Source organism: Oryx dammah, unplaced genomic scaffold, assembly GCF_014754425.2.
Source record: "Oryx dammah isolate SB20612 unplaced genomic scaffold, SCBI_Odam_1.1 HiC_scaffold_28, whole genome shotgun sequence".
NCBI lineage: Eukaryota > Metazoa > Chordata > Mammalia > Artiodactyla > Bovidae > Oryx > Oryx dammah.
In genome coordinates this window covers 111,400,139-111,418,439 of record NW_024070212.1, presented here as the reverse complement: position 1 = coordinate 111,418,439, position 18,301 = coordinate 111,400,139, and the positions used below count along the sequence as shown (strand labels likewise).

General features: G+C 44.0%; 1 protein-coding gene across 1 annotated transcript in view; it reads right to left on the bottom strand.

Annotated features, from left to right (window-relative positions):
- TRPM8 (transient receptor potential cation channel subfamily M member 8) overlaps window positions 1–18,301 on the bottom strand; it is a 99,542-nt gene that overhangs the window by 50,646 nt on the left and 30,595 nt on the right. The window contains exons 9-11 of the mRNA XM_040231803.1: window positions 9,423–9,525; window positions 7,991–8,109; window positions 464–754 (exon numbers count right to left, since the gene is read on the bottom strand). Coding sequence (XP_040087737.1) covers window positions 464–754; window positions 7,991–8,109; window positions 9,423–9,525 — 513 coding nt within the window. The remainder of the gene's footprint in view (window positions 1–463; window positions 755–7,990; window positions 8,110–9,422; window positions 9,526–18,301) is intronic.

Sequence of the window (18,301 nt, the reverse complement as noted above, 5' to 3'; positions counted from 1 at the left end):
AAATGGAAACCAGGATTGTCCTTTTGGAAAGATTCACTTCCCTTCTCATTCACAAAGGAAAACTTGGCAGTTCTCCAGTCCTTTGCATGGATAGCACAGAACTATTTTAGGCAGATCACGTCCAAAAGGCTAAGGAATGAACAGGTTGCCATTTGGTTGCCCCTCTTCTCTGTTAGATGCCTTCAGAAAGTGTATCACACCAACTTTTGCAATTAATAAACACTGCAATAACTAGTTGTTAATATAACACAAAGAATAAAGCAAGAAAATACACCACTTGTTATCTCAATAGGATTTGCTAGCTTAAATAAATGAAGTAGGGCAAACAATTTAACAAACCCAGTATGTTAACTACATGATGGTGATGAGGTAGGGAGTAGAGATCTAGAGAGTTAGAGAGATTTTTCTGAAGGAAGACTCAAGGGATCAGAGGGTTCAGGCAGACATCCATCCCAGTACATACATGGAGCTCGAGGTCTATTTCATCTCTGCTATTCCTGTCTTCCTTCCGGAAGCCTCTTCGGAAGTTAGCAACCAGTTTCCAGACAAAGGTAAGGAGGGCATCATTATAGGAATTTTTGGCGATCTGCAGGTTTTGATACACCAGGGAGCTGAAGTGATTGGAGAAGAGCTCGGTGAGGACGTCATTGGTGAGGAACTTCCGCAGGTTCAAGCCATTCTCCAGAAAGAGGCGGACAAACTTGGGTCTGTCCTTTATAAGAGCTGTAAACATGACTTCCTGGAGGTCAGCAGACTGAGGAGAAAGAGCAGAGAGAGAATGCACACCCTAAATCCAACTAAAGAAGCAAGGCATTTTCTTTCTCAGCTTACATCGCATTTTCACCCACAAAGTAACAGGATCATCAGTTTTCTCTTTCAGTTTTGCTTTGGAAATAAAATTTATATTTTCAGTTGTAACACAATGTTGGATTTTAGCTCAAGCATTGAGGCAGGAGAAGGAAGCAGTATGGTGGGATCTGAAATCAGCCAGACGTGGGCTTGGATGGGACTTGGCCTTGTGCTATGGTAAAGTGGAGATGATGACACCGTGTAGGGATGACTGATCAAGAATTGATCCCAATGTCTTGTACAGAAGCACTGGCTCTGTGAGGGGACAGGGAACTTGCCATCCAGCTCACACCATTTCTCTGAGGTCTACAGTAGACACCATTATGAGCCAACCACCAACCAACTCTTCCGTCTGTGCCGTGAGGTCACCCTGCCACCCTTCACACACCACGAGGCCAACGCCTGGCCATGTTAAAAAGCCATGAGTTACTGGAACACCTGACAGGGATATCCAGTTATTATTTCCCTTTATCTCTGCTGTCTGGGCTCTGATAAGTCTTATCCCATAGAAGCTTATTGAAAATCTTAATAAAGATAATTAATACATTCTTCAGGCACAAAACAGTGGTCCACAGATCACACCATTGTTTCCCAATGTCCTCCTTAGTACTGGGTTGGCCAAAAGTTCGTTTGTGTGTTTCAAAACCTGAATGACTATTTTGGCCAACCCAATATTTTTTACAGTTTGATTCAGTTGGCAACATTAACAACTAGACTATGTATAAAATAGAAAACTGATAGGAATATACTGTATAACACAGGGAACTCAATGCACCGTGGTGTCCTAAATGGGAAGGAAATCCGGAAGGGAGGGGACATAGGCATACGTACGGCTGATTGATTTTGCCGTGCAGCAGAAGCTAACACAACACAACACTGTAACGCAACCACGTGTGTGTGTCAGCCGCTCAGTCGTGTCTCACTCTTTTCAACCCCATGGACTGTGGCCCACCAGGCTCCTCTGCCCATGGGATTCTCCAGGCAAGAATGCTGGAGTGGACTGCCATTCCCTTCTCCAGAGGATCTTTCCGACCCAGGGACTGAACCCTGGTCTCCTGCCTCACAGGCAGATTCTTTACCATTTGAGCTACAGGGAAGTCCTACAAAACCACTATAAAGTCCTATAAAGCAACTATACTGCAATAAAAATTAATTAATAAAAAATTAGATGGTTCATAAAAATCCACAAATTCCAGCATTAAAATCCAGATGCCTCAGACAGTAAAGAATCCACCTGCAATGTAGGAGACCTGGGTTCAATCCCTGGGTCAGGAAGATCCCCTGGAACAAGGAATGGCAACCCACTCCACTATTCTTGCCTGGAGAATCCCATGGACAGAGGAGCCTGGCGGGCTACATACAGTCTATGGGGTCGCAAAGAGTCTGACATGATGGAGTGACTAATATCCATGAGTAAACACCAGAAGATCTGACACCACGGAGAACCATCAGCTGGACCCAGTGGTGGCAGTTCCAGGAGCGTGGGCGCTGCAGCGCCTAACCCACTCACGTCTCCTCGCTACGCACCCAATCCTCTCTCCTCACTGGACCTGTCTGAGCCCCAGTTGAGGGGAATATCCCCCACCAGGGCAGTATTAGCAGTTTCTGTTTCTGTCTGATGTTGGTCTCAGGAGGACCACATGTTGCCTGCAGAGGGAACTGCCAAGGGGCCCTTGAATCCCCACGCTGTGGCTCCCAGTGGGACAGAGGCAGAAAGCAGTGGCTGCCCTAATGATCTGCACTGCTAACCAGATCCCAAGTTAAGCCTGTGCTACCCCTGGTCCAGGGATCACTCTTTCAGAACCCCTGGCACACAGGGTAAGAGAACAGCTTCAAAGTCAGACACACCTTTGTTTCCACATCTTGGTTTTACCATTACCTTACCTTATTTGTCAGCAAATTTGAAAACTCAGCAGTGGCCACAGAACTGGAAAGGTCAGTTTTCATTCCATTGCCAAAGAAAGGCAATGCCAAAGAATGCTCAAACTACCACACAATTGCACTCATCTCACACACTAGTAAAGTAATGCTCAAAATTCTCCAAGCCAGGCTTCAGCAATACGTGAACCGTGAACTTCCTGATGTTCAAGCTGCTTTTAGAAAAGGCAGAGGAACCAGAGATCAAATTGCCAACATCCGATGGATCACGGAAAAAGCAAGAGAGTTCAGAAAAACATCTATTTCTGCTTTATTGACTATGCCAAAGCCTTTGACTGTGTGGATCACAATAAACTGTGGAAAATTCTGAAAGAGATGGGAATACCAGACCATCTGACCTGCCTCTTGAGAAATCTGTATGCAGATCAGGAAGTAACAGTTAGAACTGGACATGGAACAACAGACTGGTTCCAAATAGGAAAAGGAGTACATCAAGGCTGTATATTGTCACCCTGCTTATTTAACTTCTATGCAGAATACATCATGAGAAATGCTGGGCTGGAAGAATCACAAGCTGGAATCAAGATTGCCAGGAGAAATATCAATAACCTCAGATATGCAGATGACACCACCCTTATGGCAGAAAGTGAAGAGGAACTAAAAAGCCTCTTGATGAAAGTGAAAGAGGAGAGTGAAAAAGTTGGCTTAAAGCTCAACATTCAGAAAATGAATATCATGGCATCTGGTCCCATCACTGCATGGGAAGTAGATGGGGAAACAGTGGAAACAGTGTCAGACTTTATTTTGGGGGGCTCCAAAATCACTGCAGATGGTGACTGCAGCCATGAAATTAAAAGACGCTTACTCCTTGGAAGAAAAGTTATGACCAACCTAGATAGCATATTCAAAAGCAGAGACATTACTTTGCCGACTAAGGTCCATCTAGTCAGTTCAGTTCAGTTCAGTTCAGTCACTCAGTCATGTCCGACTCTTTGTGACCCCATGAATCGCAGCACGCCAGGCCTCCCTGTCCATCACCATCTCCTAGAGTTCACTCAGACTCACGTCCATCGAGTCAGTGATGCCATCCAGCCATCTCATCCTCGGTCGTCCCCTTCTCCTCCTGCCCCCAATTCCTCCCAGCATCAGAGTCTTTTCCAATGAGTCAACTCTTCACATGAGGTGGCCAAAGTACTGGAGCTTCAGCTTTAGCATCATTCCTTCCAAAGAACACCCAGGGTTGATCTCCTTCAGAATGGACTGGTTGGATCAACACCACAGTTCAAATGCATTAATTTTTCAGTGCTCAGCCTTCTTCACAGTCCAACTCTCACATCCATACATGACCACTGGAAAAACCATAGCCTTGACTAGGCGGACCTTAGTCGGCAAAGTAATGTCTCTGCCCTTGAATATGCTATCTAGGTTGGTCATAACTTTTCTTCCAAGGAGTAAGCATCTTTTAATTTCATGGCTGCAGTCACCATCTGCAGTGATTTTGGAGCCCCCAAAAATAAAGTCTGACGCTGTTTCTACTGTTTCCCCATCTATTTCCCATGAAGTGATGGGACCAGATGCCATGATCTTCGTTTTCTGAATGTTGAGCTTTCAGCCAACTTTTTCACTCTGCCCTTTCACTTTCATCAAGAGGCTTTTTAGTTCCTCTTTATTTTCTGCCATAAGGGTGGGGTCATCTGCATATCTGAGGTTACTGATATTTCTCCCGGCAATCTGGATTCCAGCTTGTGTTTCTTCCAGTCCAGCGTTTCTCATGATGTACTCTGCATATAAGTTAAATAAACAGGGTGACAATATACAGCCTTGACATACTCCTTTTCCTATTTGGCTATGGTTTTTCCAGTAGTCATGTATGGATGTGAGAGTTGGACTGTGAAGAAGCTGAGCGCAGAAGAATTGATGCTTTTGAACTGTGGTGTTGGAGAAGACTCTTGAGAGTCCCTTGGACTGCAAGGAGATTCAACCAGTCCATTCTGAAGGAGATCAGCCTTGGGATTTCTTTGGAAGGAATGATGCTAAAGCTGAAACTCCAGTACTTTGGCCACCTCATGCGAAGAGTTGACGCATTAGAAAAGACTTTGATGCTGGGAAGGATTGGGGACAGGAGGAGAAGGGGACGACAGAGGATGAGATGGCTGGATGGCATTACCGACTCGATGGATGTGAATCTGAGTGAACTCCGGGAGTTGGTGATGGACAGGGAGGCCTGGCGTGCTGTGATTCATGGGGTCACAAAGAGTCAGACACGACTGAGTGACTGAACTGAACTGAACTACCTTATGTGCAACCTTGAATGAGACTGTGTCTCTGAACCTCATTTTTCTCATCTGTAAAATAAGTGTTTGTGGGGATGAAATGAGGTAACACAGGTCACGATGCCTTTAGAGATTCAAGTTCAGAAGAGGCTCCCAAAATGCCATCAGAATGCCACCCCCACCGTGGTACCCATGGAGCCCTGGCTTATTAACCATCAAAATGAGATAATCCCTGGGATGCTGGCATGAGGGCCAAGTGAACAAGCACAGTGAAACTGCTTTGTGCTGTATAAGAGAGTACACAAATATTACCATTATTGCAAAGATTTGTATTTATTTTTAAACAAAGACTTACACTGGACTTAACAGGTGCCTGTGTCTCAAGCTCTTTGGAAACATCTGATTGTATCAGTTCAGTGAGGTAGATACTGCTATTACCATCTCCATTTTTAAATGAGCAGTGGTATGCTGGTAAACATGTCACAACCAACTCTCTAGAAGAAAATAAGCCCAGATTTGTGGCATTTGCCCATTACTATGGTGTACATGCTCCCACCGCGGCCAGCCTTCAGCTATCATGTGGTATCACTGAATGCTCAATTGGGCCTCAACAGAGAGTACCAGGTACGGTGTTTCCAGCACACAGATACATCAGACATAACTTCCAGAGGCTAGGTCATAGCAAATGTAGTAAAATAGTTAGAAAGGGATGAGTCTGATTCAGTATTGCCTTTGTTTTTAATAAAATTTATTTAGTTCTAAGTTTATATTATTTGATTTTTAATGACTATATTTAACAACTGACTCAAAAAGCCCTACAAATTTTAGCAGTCAACTTTGATTTTTGCTAAAAAACAGTATGAGCTGACCCCAACTCACCACTGTGCAAGGAAATGGAGGTATGGAAATGTTAGGTAACTTGCAGAGGTTAAGTCATGCAGAGGGGCTGGCTCCAGAGTCCATTCTCTCAACCATTAGACCCGTCATGCTTAACTATCTTTAAGTTAGTAAAATTAAGTGATCAGTTCAATATGTGCACAACTTTATGTTTATTTGTACCATCTGCTGCTGCTGCTGCTGCTGCTAAGTCACTTCAGTCGTGTCTGACTCTGTGCGACCCCATAGACGGCAGCCCACCAGGCTCCCCGGTCCCTGAGATTCTCCAGGCAAGAACACTGGAATGGGTTGCCATTTCCTTTTCCAATGCATGAAAGTGAAAAGTGAAAGGGAAGTCGCTCAGTCGTGTCTGATGCTCAGCGACCCCATGGACTGCAGCCTTCCAGGCTCCTCCATCCATGGGATTTTCCAGGCAAGAGTACTGGAGTGGGGTGCTATTGCCTTCTTGTACCATCTAACCTCACTTAAATAGGGCAGTTCACACACATGGGTTCATTTATGAATCAATTAACTAAATCTACTTGCAATTCTACTTTCCCTCAACTAACTCAAGGCTTGCCATATGAGATAGGACTCATTATACTGCAAAAACCAAATACAGTGTTTGCTAAAGAAATGAATAATTTAAATGTCCATAAGCCATGACTTTATTTGTATTCTATTATTAAAATTGATCACGTTCGTATAAATGAATTCTTCATCTTTGATTATATGATGATGAGCCCAGAAGTGTTTTCTGAGTCTGACTGGGAAGGATACAAGGTTATGAAATATACATGCCTTATACTGTTCTACACATATAAAATGAAATTCTCACTGCCCACCAATGACTGAAGAGCTGAAAACAAAGAAGCCCTTGCTATGTGGATCCAAGTGTGACATTTTATAATTGTTCCTATGAAACAGAATTCCTAAAGTGGATCTCAGTTGAGTTGTATACAAGAGGATGCTGCTGGAAAGTGTAGCCTTACAGCTGTCATCAAATTCAAAGTGAGAGGGACTTCCCTGGCAGTCCAGTGGTTAAGATTCTGTGCTCCCAATGCAGTGGGCCTGAGTTTGATCCCTGGTCAGAGAACTAGATCCTGCAACTAAGAGTTCCCATGCTGAAACGAAAGATCCTACATACTGCAACTAAGACTCAGTGCAGCTGAATAAATGCAAAAAAATTAATTCTAAATGAGAAAAGTCAGCTTACTGGAAAAAAAAATATAGATTTTCTGGACATACAACTTCCATATTGGAGGCACAGGTATGCCTGGAGGAGGCCCGATTTTCTATGATATTCATTGTATGTCTTCAATCGACTTGTTCTATTTGTCTCTTAGGCATCTCATGTCTGACAGTTTTCTCATTAGAATTTGGCTAAGAAGGTGGAGTAGGGCACAAAATGAGTACTGCTGTCAAGCATATATTTCCCCCAAGAGGAAATCTTCACCTCTATACCCAGATGGAGAATTGCCTCTCACGTCATAGCTGAAAAGCTGTAAACTTTAGATAATATTGATGGCTTGATGTTACCTTACATTAGTGTATTTAGTTTTATTATCTCTTTACAACCAATCTACAAAGTCAGTGTTATTATCCCATACTACAGATGAAGAAGTGCTGGAGAAGACTCTTGAGAGTCCCTCGGATAGCAAGGAGATCAAACCAGCCCATCCTAAAGGAAATCAATCCTGAACTTTCAATGGAAGGACTGATGCTGAAGATGAAGCTCCAATACTTTGGCCACCTGATCTGAAGCGCCAACTCATTGGAAAAGACCCTGATGCCGGGAAAAATTGAGGGCAGAAGGAGAAGGGGGTGACAGAAGACGAGATGGTTGGATGGCATCACTGACTCAATGGACATGAGTTTGGGCAAACTCCAGGAGATGGTGATGGACAGGGAAGCTTGGCGTGCTGCAGTCCATAAGGTCGAGAAGAGTCAGAAACAACTTAGCAACTGAACAGCAGCGAGAACAGATGAAGAAAGTGAGGCCTGGCAACACAGATGCACCAGAGAGAACATCCATTTCAAGATTCAGTATCAAAGGCCTTCTTAGAAATGGACTAGACCTGCACTGGGATCACCAAGGAGGGCTTCTTCTTTACCTCCCATCGGCGGTCATTGGTGAAAATCTCATCATTGGCTATGTCCAGCTGGTTCCACTCCAGCAGAAGCTTAAGCTGCCCGTTCCAGTTATCCTTATCTTGTTCATTGGTGCTAAAGGCTGTAAGAGAACAGAGAAAAAGTCAACTTACCAAACATCCAGAAACAAGAGCATCAGAACCACTCCATATGGCCAATTATCAGAGCTATTTGTCAAAGGAGATTCTAAACATGTTCTCTTAGAATCAAACACTTAGAGGGACTTCACTGGTGGTCCAGTGGTTCAGATTTTATCTTCCAGTGCAGGGGGTATGGGTTCAATCCCTGGACAAGAAGCTAAGATTCCCACATGCATTGCAGCCAAAAAACCAAAACATAAAAAGCAGAAGCAATATTATGACATATTTATTAAAGGTTTTTAAAAAATGGTCCAGATTAAAAAAAAAATCTTAAAAAAAAAAGGAATCAGACGCTCAGAGCTGTCATTTCACTGACACTTTATTTTCACTGATTCTTATCCCTATTCTCTATGTCCCAAAGTATATGATGAGGATCAATTTAGATGATAATATCTTTCCATTCCATATCCTAACAGTGTAACTATGGTATATTGATCTTTTCCTATAGATTCAGATTCCATAAATATTACATTTCCAGGGCCACATCTGACTTATACTATATCTAAATCTATGAAATAAAGAGCTATATTATAACAATGTTTTACTTGTCATTTCCAGAGCTATTATTTTCTGTATTTATGTATCTCTACAGATGTAGCCCCATTTCAACAAATATCCTTATAACCAAATTTCTGACAAGTATGACAAGAATGTTTCTAATAAATAGTCAGTGCTTAAAATGCACTTCTGAGGTGCCTTGCCCTGCTCTGCATACCTTACAGATATTAATCAGGTGGTTCAACTCCGCACAGTCTTTGTCAAGGATCTATTTACTTCAGGTAATTCCACCTGGATGGGATTCTCAGGAAGCAAAGTTCACACATGAGAATTTAAAACTGAGGTTCATTCACAAGCTTCAGAAGATTGTTAGCCCCTGAAACTGAATGCAGAAGCATCTGCGTGTGAAGTGTGTGTGCACATGTGTACACAGATGTGGAATACCAGGACAAAGGTCCATAGCTTTTATCACATTCTCCCAGGTGTCTGAGGCTCAGAAAAAATTTTAAACCACTACGAGAGACAATTCTTTGGAAAGCACTGTGATCATATTTAACCAGTATTTTAATGACATAAAAATTCTTGTTCTGTTAAATACATACATCCAAGGAGGTCAATAATAGTTATTCTAACTTTCAACCTATGATACTCAAAATTAAATTCAAGATTATATTTCCAGTAAGGCTGTTTAAAAAATAAACACCAGCCATTAAAAGCCATAGAAAGTCACATTTCTAGAAGAGCTATTTTTACTCACCTTTGTACAACGCATAGGAGATCGCATTGCTCACAATTTCGTCCCCTGCTTCTTCCATTTTAATAACTGTTAATAGGTGAGAACTTTCGACAATTTCTTTGAGCTGGCAAGATTTAAAGAGCAGAATTGTCAACAAACTGATTTCAGGCCCGAGGAGTATAAACTTCTCTCTCTTTTGGTGAGGAATGTCTTATTCCATTTTTTTTCAAAGACCTCCTATAGGAATGCTTCCGATTTCCTTCCCTCCTCTGCAGTGCCCATACTCATAGCATCTAACTTCTAAACTGAAATAGTGAGTCCTTGACCACGATGAGCATAGAGCACTGCTTCTATAAGGACACATATATCAAAAAGAACCTATCAGAAAGCTGCAAGATAAAACGATTAGGGGTGAGTGTGAGTGTGTGTATGTGACACATGGCAGGTACTCAATCACTGAACAAGTGACTAAATCAGGAAAAGACAACAGAAAAAACCACAGACATTGTCCTAATGTGGTCCCGAGGGCTTAGACAATAGAAAGAAAAATTCACTGCGAATAAAAGCCAAGACAACGTGGTTATTAAATAAAGAGACAAGGGATTCTTTATATTTTCCTTTGTGATTTTATGTAATGTTTAATTTTAAGACATTTTGTAAGATTCACGAGCTGGGGAAGGGACTTCCCTGGCAGTCCAGTAGTGGGATGCAGGTTCGATCCCTGGTCAGGGAGATAAGATCTCACATACCTTGCAGCCAAAAAACAGCTAAGAAACATAAAGCAGAAGCTATATTATAACAAATTCAATAAAAGACTTAAAAAAAAAAGAGAGCCTGGGGAGAGGCAGAGCCCCTCCTGAGTCTACGGTTTCAGGCCAGCTTGGAGGGAGCTTGAAAGTGAAGAGCTCCCTCTAGAGGAGGAAGCTAGTCTGGCTGTGGTTCCACGGAGTTCAAGGCGGTGGTGGGTTTTCCCGGCAACATTTGGCCCTGAAGATCTGGAACTACAGAGTCTTGGCTGGGCAGACAGGGAAGCCTCAGGTCAGGTTGGCTATACATGCATACTTGCATATATTCAGAAAAGATGAAAACCCTGATTTGAAAAGATACATGCACTCCAATGTTGAGAGTGTCACTACTTACAATAGCCAGGTCATAAGCAACCATCAACAGACAAACGGACAAAGAAGATGCGGTGAATACAAGTGCGCGCGCATGCGCGCACACACACACACACACACACACACACACACACACAATGGAATATTAGTCATAAAAAAAGAATGAAATAATGCCATTTGCAGCAGCATGGATGGACCTAAGTGAAATAAGACAGAGGAAGATAAAGTACATATCACTTACATGTGGGATCTAAAAAGATTACAAATAAGCTTATTTAGAAAACAGAGACAGACTCACAGACGTAGAAAACAAACTCATGATCACCAAAGGGGGAAGGGGAAGGGATGGATAAATTAATAGTATGGGATTAACAGACACATGCTGCTAAATATAAAACAAGGATTGTCCAAAGGATAAGGGTTTACTGTATAGCACAGGGAACTATATGCAATGTCTTTTTTTTTTAATATATTTTTATTTATTTGGCTGTTCTTGGTCTTAGTGGTGGCATGTGGCATGTGGGATCTAGTTCCCTGACCAGGGATTGAACACAGGCCCCCTGCATTGGGAGTAGAGAGTCTTAGCCACTGGACCACCATTAATGTCTTATAATGGAAAATAATCTGAAAATAACATATACATATTCTTTACATAAAACTATGTGCATATATATATTCTTATTCTTATATATATAAACATATATATATATGTACAGAAAAATATCTGTCTCTGTTCATCAACTATGCTAAAGCTTTTGACCATGTAAATCATGACAACTATGGAAGGCTGAGAGATGGGAATACAGACCATCTTACCTGTCTCCTGAGAAACCCATATATGTGGATCAAGAAGCAACCGTTAGAACCCTGTATGGAACAACTGACTGGTTCAAGATCGAGAAAGGAGTAGGACAGGGCTGTCTGCTGTCACCCTGTTTGTTTAACCTATACGCTGAGCACATCATGAGAAATGCCGGGCTGGGTGAGTTACAAGCCGGAATCAAGACAGGCGGGAAAACATCAACAACTTCAGATATAGCACTGCAACCGCAGAAATCAAAGAGGAACTAAAGAGCCTCCAGGTGAGGGTGAAGGAGGAGAGTGAAAGAGCCAGCTTAAGACTAAATATTAAAAAATCTAAGATCATGGCATCTGGCCCCATTACCGCATGGCAAATAGAAGGGGAGAAGGTGGAAGTAGTGACAGATTTCCTCTTCCTGGGCTCCAAAACCACTGTGGACAGTGACTGCAACCGTGAAATCAGAAGACAATGGCTTCTTGGCAGGAAAGCGATGACAAACCTAGACAAGCAGAGACGCTGCTCTGCTAACAAAGGTCCACAGAGTCAAGGCTATGGTCTCCCCAGTGGTCACGCACGGTTGTAAGAGCTGGACCACAAAGAAGGCAGAACACCAAAGAATTGATGCCTTCAAATCGTGTTGCTGGAGCAGACCCTTAAGAGTCCCTTGGACAGCAAGGGGATCAAACCAGTCAATCTTAAGGGAGATCAACCCTGCATATTCCCTGGAAGGACTGATGCTGAAGCTGAAGCTCTAGTATTTTGGTCATTTGATGCAAACAGATGACTCACTGGAAAAGTACCCGATGCTAGGAAAGATGGAGGGCAGAAAGAGAATGGGCGGGGGGGGGTGGAGATTGAGTGGGCGCCCCTGACAGCAGCACTGATGAAATGAACATGAACTTGGGCAAACTCCAGAAGATGGTGAGGGACAGAGAGGCCTGGTGTGCTGCAGTCCATGGGGTTACAAAGAGTCAGACACGACTGGGCGACTGAACAACAACAATAAGCACATTTATTTATATATGCATATATGTATTTGAATCACTTGGCTGTACACCTGATAGAACACAGTATTATAACTTGAGTTCAATTTTCTAAAAAGAAAAAAGGAGAGCCCTTGAATTTTGACTTTAGGAGGTGACCTTAAGGTTGCAGTTTCCTGGGAAAGGTGGTGTCCAAGGGCTTCATTCAAAAGGCATCTGAGGGTGACGAAATAGATGAAAACTGCAGGAAAGCACAGACTACAGTGAGTTTGACAGAGAGGGAGAGGGGCTGATGGCAGGAAGGGAAGGGTCCTCTCACCATGCTGGCAGCCTTTGTTCATGCAAAGGAAAGGGGTCTGGCCAGAAATGACAGGTGAGGAGGGGTCCAGGTCCCAAGATTCTGGGGCCAGCTGGGGGTGGGCAGCACAGAAGGGCCAAGACAACTTTTCCTTTGAAATGAAAAGGAAGAAGGAGAAGATGAACATGGATACAGAGCAAATGGATGGACCCAGACCCTCTGCAGGGGCGCCCACTGATACTCCATCCCCCTAGGATCCTGACCCCCAACCGCAGCCCATGTGAGCTCAACTTAAACAGTCTCAGATCACACCTCACCCTGCCTCAAACTCCTCGGTGACTTCCTGACACACCTGAACGAGACCTAAAGCTCCAGTGTTCAAGGAGCTCCCTGGCCTGGCCCCTCCTAAGTCCCACAGTCTCCACCCCAAAGCATCCACCCTCACCGCCATCTTTCCATCCTTTGGGGAGCTGGGCTTATCTCGAGTCTCAGGAGCTGTGCCCCAAACAAGCCCAGCCCTCACCCTTTACCCTCACCCATCACTCAGATCTCAGCTTCCACGTCACCTCCTCTGAGAAGCCCTCTGCTGAAAGGCCCTCCCACACCAGGCCGGGATCCCTTGGCTCAAGCCCAGTGTATCCACGCTACTAATTTTCTTCAAAACTCCCTTTTCTGGTAGTGAGAGAGTCATTTCCTAGGCAAGTTGATAAGAAGTCTAGGGGTCACCAAGGAGAGAGGGGTCTGGAATTCTCAAGGAGGAAGAAAGGACAAACTTTTCTTTTTTTCCTTCTCTACATTCATTAGGATTATATAACAATAATGTATTCTGCCTGAGGACAGTCTCTGGATTAAACCTTCTGGCTAATACTGTTATCTTAAAATGTAAATTATGGGAGTAGGTCTGGTGAGGTCTTTACAACCTCCAGACATTCTTTGGATTCATTGGAGAGTATATAACTTCATTGCTAACACTAACAAGGGGGTACTCTTTCTGCCCCCTTCTGATGCCTATGTCAGAAGATTTCTCTATCTCCTTTATACTTTAATAAAACTTTATTACACAAAAGCTCTGAGTGATCAAGCCTCGCCTCTGGCCCTGGATTGAATTCTTCTCCTCTGGGGGCGAAGAATCCCGGTGTCATGATTCAACAACAACCTTTCATCTTGGGGGCTCGTCCGGGATCCTTCAGGACAAGGTAAGGATGCTTGGAGCTCTAGTTCTTTGTTCTCTTAGAGAACACATTTTCTGCTGTGCTTTACTAACTCTACAGTGTGCTTGTGTGAATGAATGACGTGCCCTGCGTGAAGCAAGTAAGGAGCCCTACTCTGCAGTTCCACGGTGATCTCATACGGCTTATGGCAGAAACCTATCGGGGGTTTCTACTGACCTGCCAATGCCAAGAGGCACCCAATGTCTCCTTTGGGAACCGACCAGGAAAGGGCAAAGCATGTGGACCGAACTCTCCTTTCTCGGTCAAACTTTTCAGTCTCTTTGACCATTTCATAACTCCTTGGGAATTAGAAGTACTAACCTAATCTATCGGATCTTAGACTTTCAAGAAACTTGTGATATATACTGTTACTGTGTATTGTGGCTTAGGTCCCAAACTTGGATTGGTAGTCAAGAAAGCGCCTAGCCTCACTAGGAAGTTCAGAAGCTAGAGGGAGCTCTAGCCCCAAAAACATCTCTGAGGTTAAAGGTTACTCAGATTGGGAATGCAATGGGTTTTTCCCTTTGGTAACACTGGTTCTTAGTGGACCAGAGGAGGCTCTTATACTAGTGTGGTGGTGCTTGAAAAGAACATCAGCTTTATATTCGTATCGGTCTTATTGTGGTCAGGAATATACTCAGGGTAGTGCACAGGCACTCAGGTGACAAATGTTTCCCCCAGCGGTCTTAGCTTGGGAGGCATTCCGGAAGGTTACTCTGATTGCACCCCGGGTGGCATCAGAGGCAAGCAAGGTTAAAGGTGAAGAGCTGGACGTCAGGTAGAGATGCTATCAGGTCTACCCCTGGTACATCCCCACCCCATCTCGGTGGTAGAACCGGGAGGGTCGAAGACGGCGCCTGCATCAGTAAGGGACAGACCTAGTCCAACCAGGAAGGAAAAGCTTTTGGTGTAAAGTCTGTCTACACCCCCATCTAGAGCAGGGAGGGACGCCTCCGGTAGAAAAATGGTGCTGGTCGCTCTTTTCTCTCTTACAGATGGGAGCTAACCATTCCAGCCTCATTCCTTTGAACTGTATCCTGAAAAACTGGGATAGATTTGATCCCCAGTGCTTAAAGAAGACACACCTGGTCTTCCTATGCGATACTGCATGGGCACGGTATCCATTGGAGGACAGCAAACGATGGCCAGTTGGAGGGTCTCTTAAGTATAATACTGTTTTACAATTAGACCAGTTCTGTAAGGAACAAGGGAAGTGGGTAGAAGTAGCATATGTGTTGCCCTTTTTCTCTCTGCGAAATATGCCAGACTTATGTCCTAAGGGAATAGATTTGGGCATGAAACCTTCAGCTCCCTCCTGTCCTCCTACTTTGCCCCCATACCTGGGGCTCCAAGCTGAGCAAACTGAAAACCAGAGAACCCCCCTCAGAAGGGTTGCCTTTGTCTCAGTGGAAATCCAAACTGAGATTCAAACTGCTTTGGTCTCAGTGGAAACCCAAACTGAGATTCAAACTGTCCACGTGGAGGTCCAAACAACTCCTGTCTCAGTACGCCCTCAGACTACTCTGGTTTCAGTAGAAATTCAGACCATCAAAGTAAGAGATGAGATGGAGGACAGGAGACAAAGAGAAAAAGAAAAGCAGGTTTCTCCAGTCTATCCCTGGGATCATATGCGCAGAGCAGCCAGAGAGACTGAGGAACAGCCACACAAGCTGTTGCCTCTTCATGAAACACCCACCAGGAGAAATAATCAGTCTATGAGAGTTAATAAGCCTTTTTCTTATCAAGAAATACAAAGAATCAAGGAGGATCTGGGAGACTATTTGGAGGGCCCAGAAAAATATATTAGAGCTTTTAAAGGTGTTACTCCGCTTTATGACCTTAACTTGGAAGGATTTGATGTATATCTTGGGACAAACGCTGACTCCAGACTCAAAGACTCGAGTTTTGGGAAAAGCGGTTGCTTATGGAGATGAATGGCTTGGTAATGAATCAGTAGGGAAGAGGGAGAATGAGATAGAGGCCCTCCCCACTGGGAATCAGGCGGTCCCAACTATAGAACCAGACTGGGACTACAACACAGCTACAGGAAGATGGGATCAGAGTCATTTTGTCAGATGTATTCTTGAAGGACTCAGGCAGGCACGTTCTAAGCCTTTAAACTATACCAAATTGGCAGACATAGAACAGGAGGAGAAGGAAGCTCCTGGTAAATTCCTAGATAGACTAAGAGAAGCCCTTCGCAGATTCACTGAGATTGATCCCGAAAAGTGAAGAAGGAAAAGTGAACTTAAAAGATAGATTTCTCACTCAGTCGGCTCCAGATATCTGCCGTAAGCTACAAAAACAGGCGTATGGACCAAATCAGTCTTTAGATACTCTGCTACAACTGGCTCAGATGGTCTATTACAGTAGGCAATATGAGGAAAAGAAAGAAAGGCAAAAAAACACACAGGAAAAGGCGGAAGCCTTCGCAATGGCTATGAAAAACACTCTTAAACAGCCAGAGAAGAATGCCCAGAGGGACCCAGGTGAAAAGGGATGGGCTTGCTATTACTGTGGAAAGGAGGGGCACCTCAAGCGGGATTGCCCTCAGGCATCTAAGCCGTTGCCGGCTCCATGTCCAGTCTGCAAAGGACCACAATGGAAGAGAGATTGCCCTCAGAGGCGTAGGTCTCCGGGGTCGGACTCTCAAGACAATCAGGACTGAAGGTGCCCGGGGGTCCCCACACAAGCCCCCGTCCTAATTACACCTAAGGAACCCAGGGTATTAATAATTGTTGGGGGCCAATCCATTGATAATCATGATGATGTGATCACTCATCTAGAGCCAGACATCTTGGAATGTGAAGTCAAGTGGGCCTTAGAAAGCATCACTACGAACAAAGCTAGTAGAGGTGATGGAATTCCAGTAGAGCTATTTCAAATCCTGGAAGATGATGCTGTGAAAGTGCTGCACTCAATATGCCAGCAAATTTGGAAAACTCAGCAGTGGCCACAGGACTGGAAAAGGTCAGTTTTCATTCCAATCCCAAAGAAAGGCAATGCCAAAGAATGCTCAAACTACCACACAATTGCACTCATCTCACATGCTAATAAAATAATGCTCAAAATTCTCCAAGCCAGGCTTCAGCAATACATGAACCGTGAACTTCCTGATGTTCAAGCTGCTTTTAGAAAAGGCAGAGGAACCAGAGATCAAATTGCCAATATCCACTGGATCATGGAAAAAGCAAGAGAGTTCAGAAAAACATCTATTTCTGCTTTATTGACTATGCCAAAGCCTTTGACTGTGTGGATCACAATCAACTGTGGAAAATTCTGAAAGAGATGGGAATACCAGACCACCTGACCTGCCTCTTGAGAAATCTGTATGCAGGTCAGGAAGCAACAGTTAGAACTGGACATGGAACAACAGGCTGGTTTCAAATAGGAAAAGGGGTACGTCAAGGCTGTATATTGTCACCCTGCTTATTTAACTTCTATGCAGAGTACATCATGAGAAACGCTGGGCTGGAAGAATCACAAGCTGGAATCCAGATTGCCGGGAGAAATATCAATAACTCGATATGCAGATGACACCACCCTTATGGCAGAAAGTGAACAGGAGCTAAAATCCTCTTGATGAAAGTGAAAGAGGAGAGTGAAAAAGTTGGCTTAAAGCTCAACATTCAGAAAACGAAGATCATGGCATCCGGTCCCATCACTTCATGGGAAATAGATGGGGAAACAGTAGAAACAGTGTCAGACTTTATTTTGGGGGGCTCTAAAATCACTGCAGATGGTGACTGCAGCCATGAAATTAAAAGACAGTTACTCCTTGGAAGAAAAGTTATGACCAACCTAGATAGTATATTCAAAAGCAGAGACATTACTTTGCTGACTAAGGTCCGTCTAGTCAAGGCTCTGGTTTTTCCAGTGGTCATGTATGGATGTGAGAGTTGGACTGTGAAGAAGGCTGAGCGCAGAAGAATTGATGCTTTTGAACTGTGGGGTTGGAGAAGACTCTTGAGAGTCCCTTGGACTGCAAGGAGATCCAGCCAATCCATTCTGAAGGAGATTAGCCCTGGGATTTTTTTGGAAGGAATGATGCTAAAGCTGAAACTCCAGTACTTTGGCCACCTCACGCGAAGAGTTGACTCATTGGAAAAGACCCGGATGCTGGGAGGGATTGGGGGCAGGAAGAGAAGGGGACGACCCAGGATGAGATGGCTGGATGGCATCACGGACTCAATGGACGTGAGTCTGAGTGAACTCCAGGAGTTGGTGATGGACAGGGAGGCCTGGCATGCTGCGATTCATGGGGTCGCAAAGAGTCGGACACGACTAAGCGACTGAACTGAACTGACTGAATCTGTCGATTTCCTTTTAGATACTGGGGCAACTTACTCTGTGCTTACTAAAGCCCCTGGCCCACTTTCTTCCCGATCTGCTTCCATAATGGGACTGTCTGGACGAGCCAAAAGGTATTATTTCAGTTATTCTTTATCTTGCAACTGGGATTCTGTGATATTTTCACACAAGTGTCTG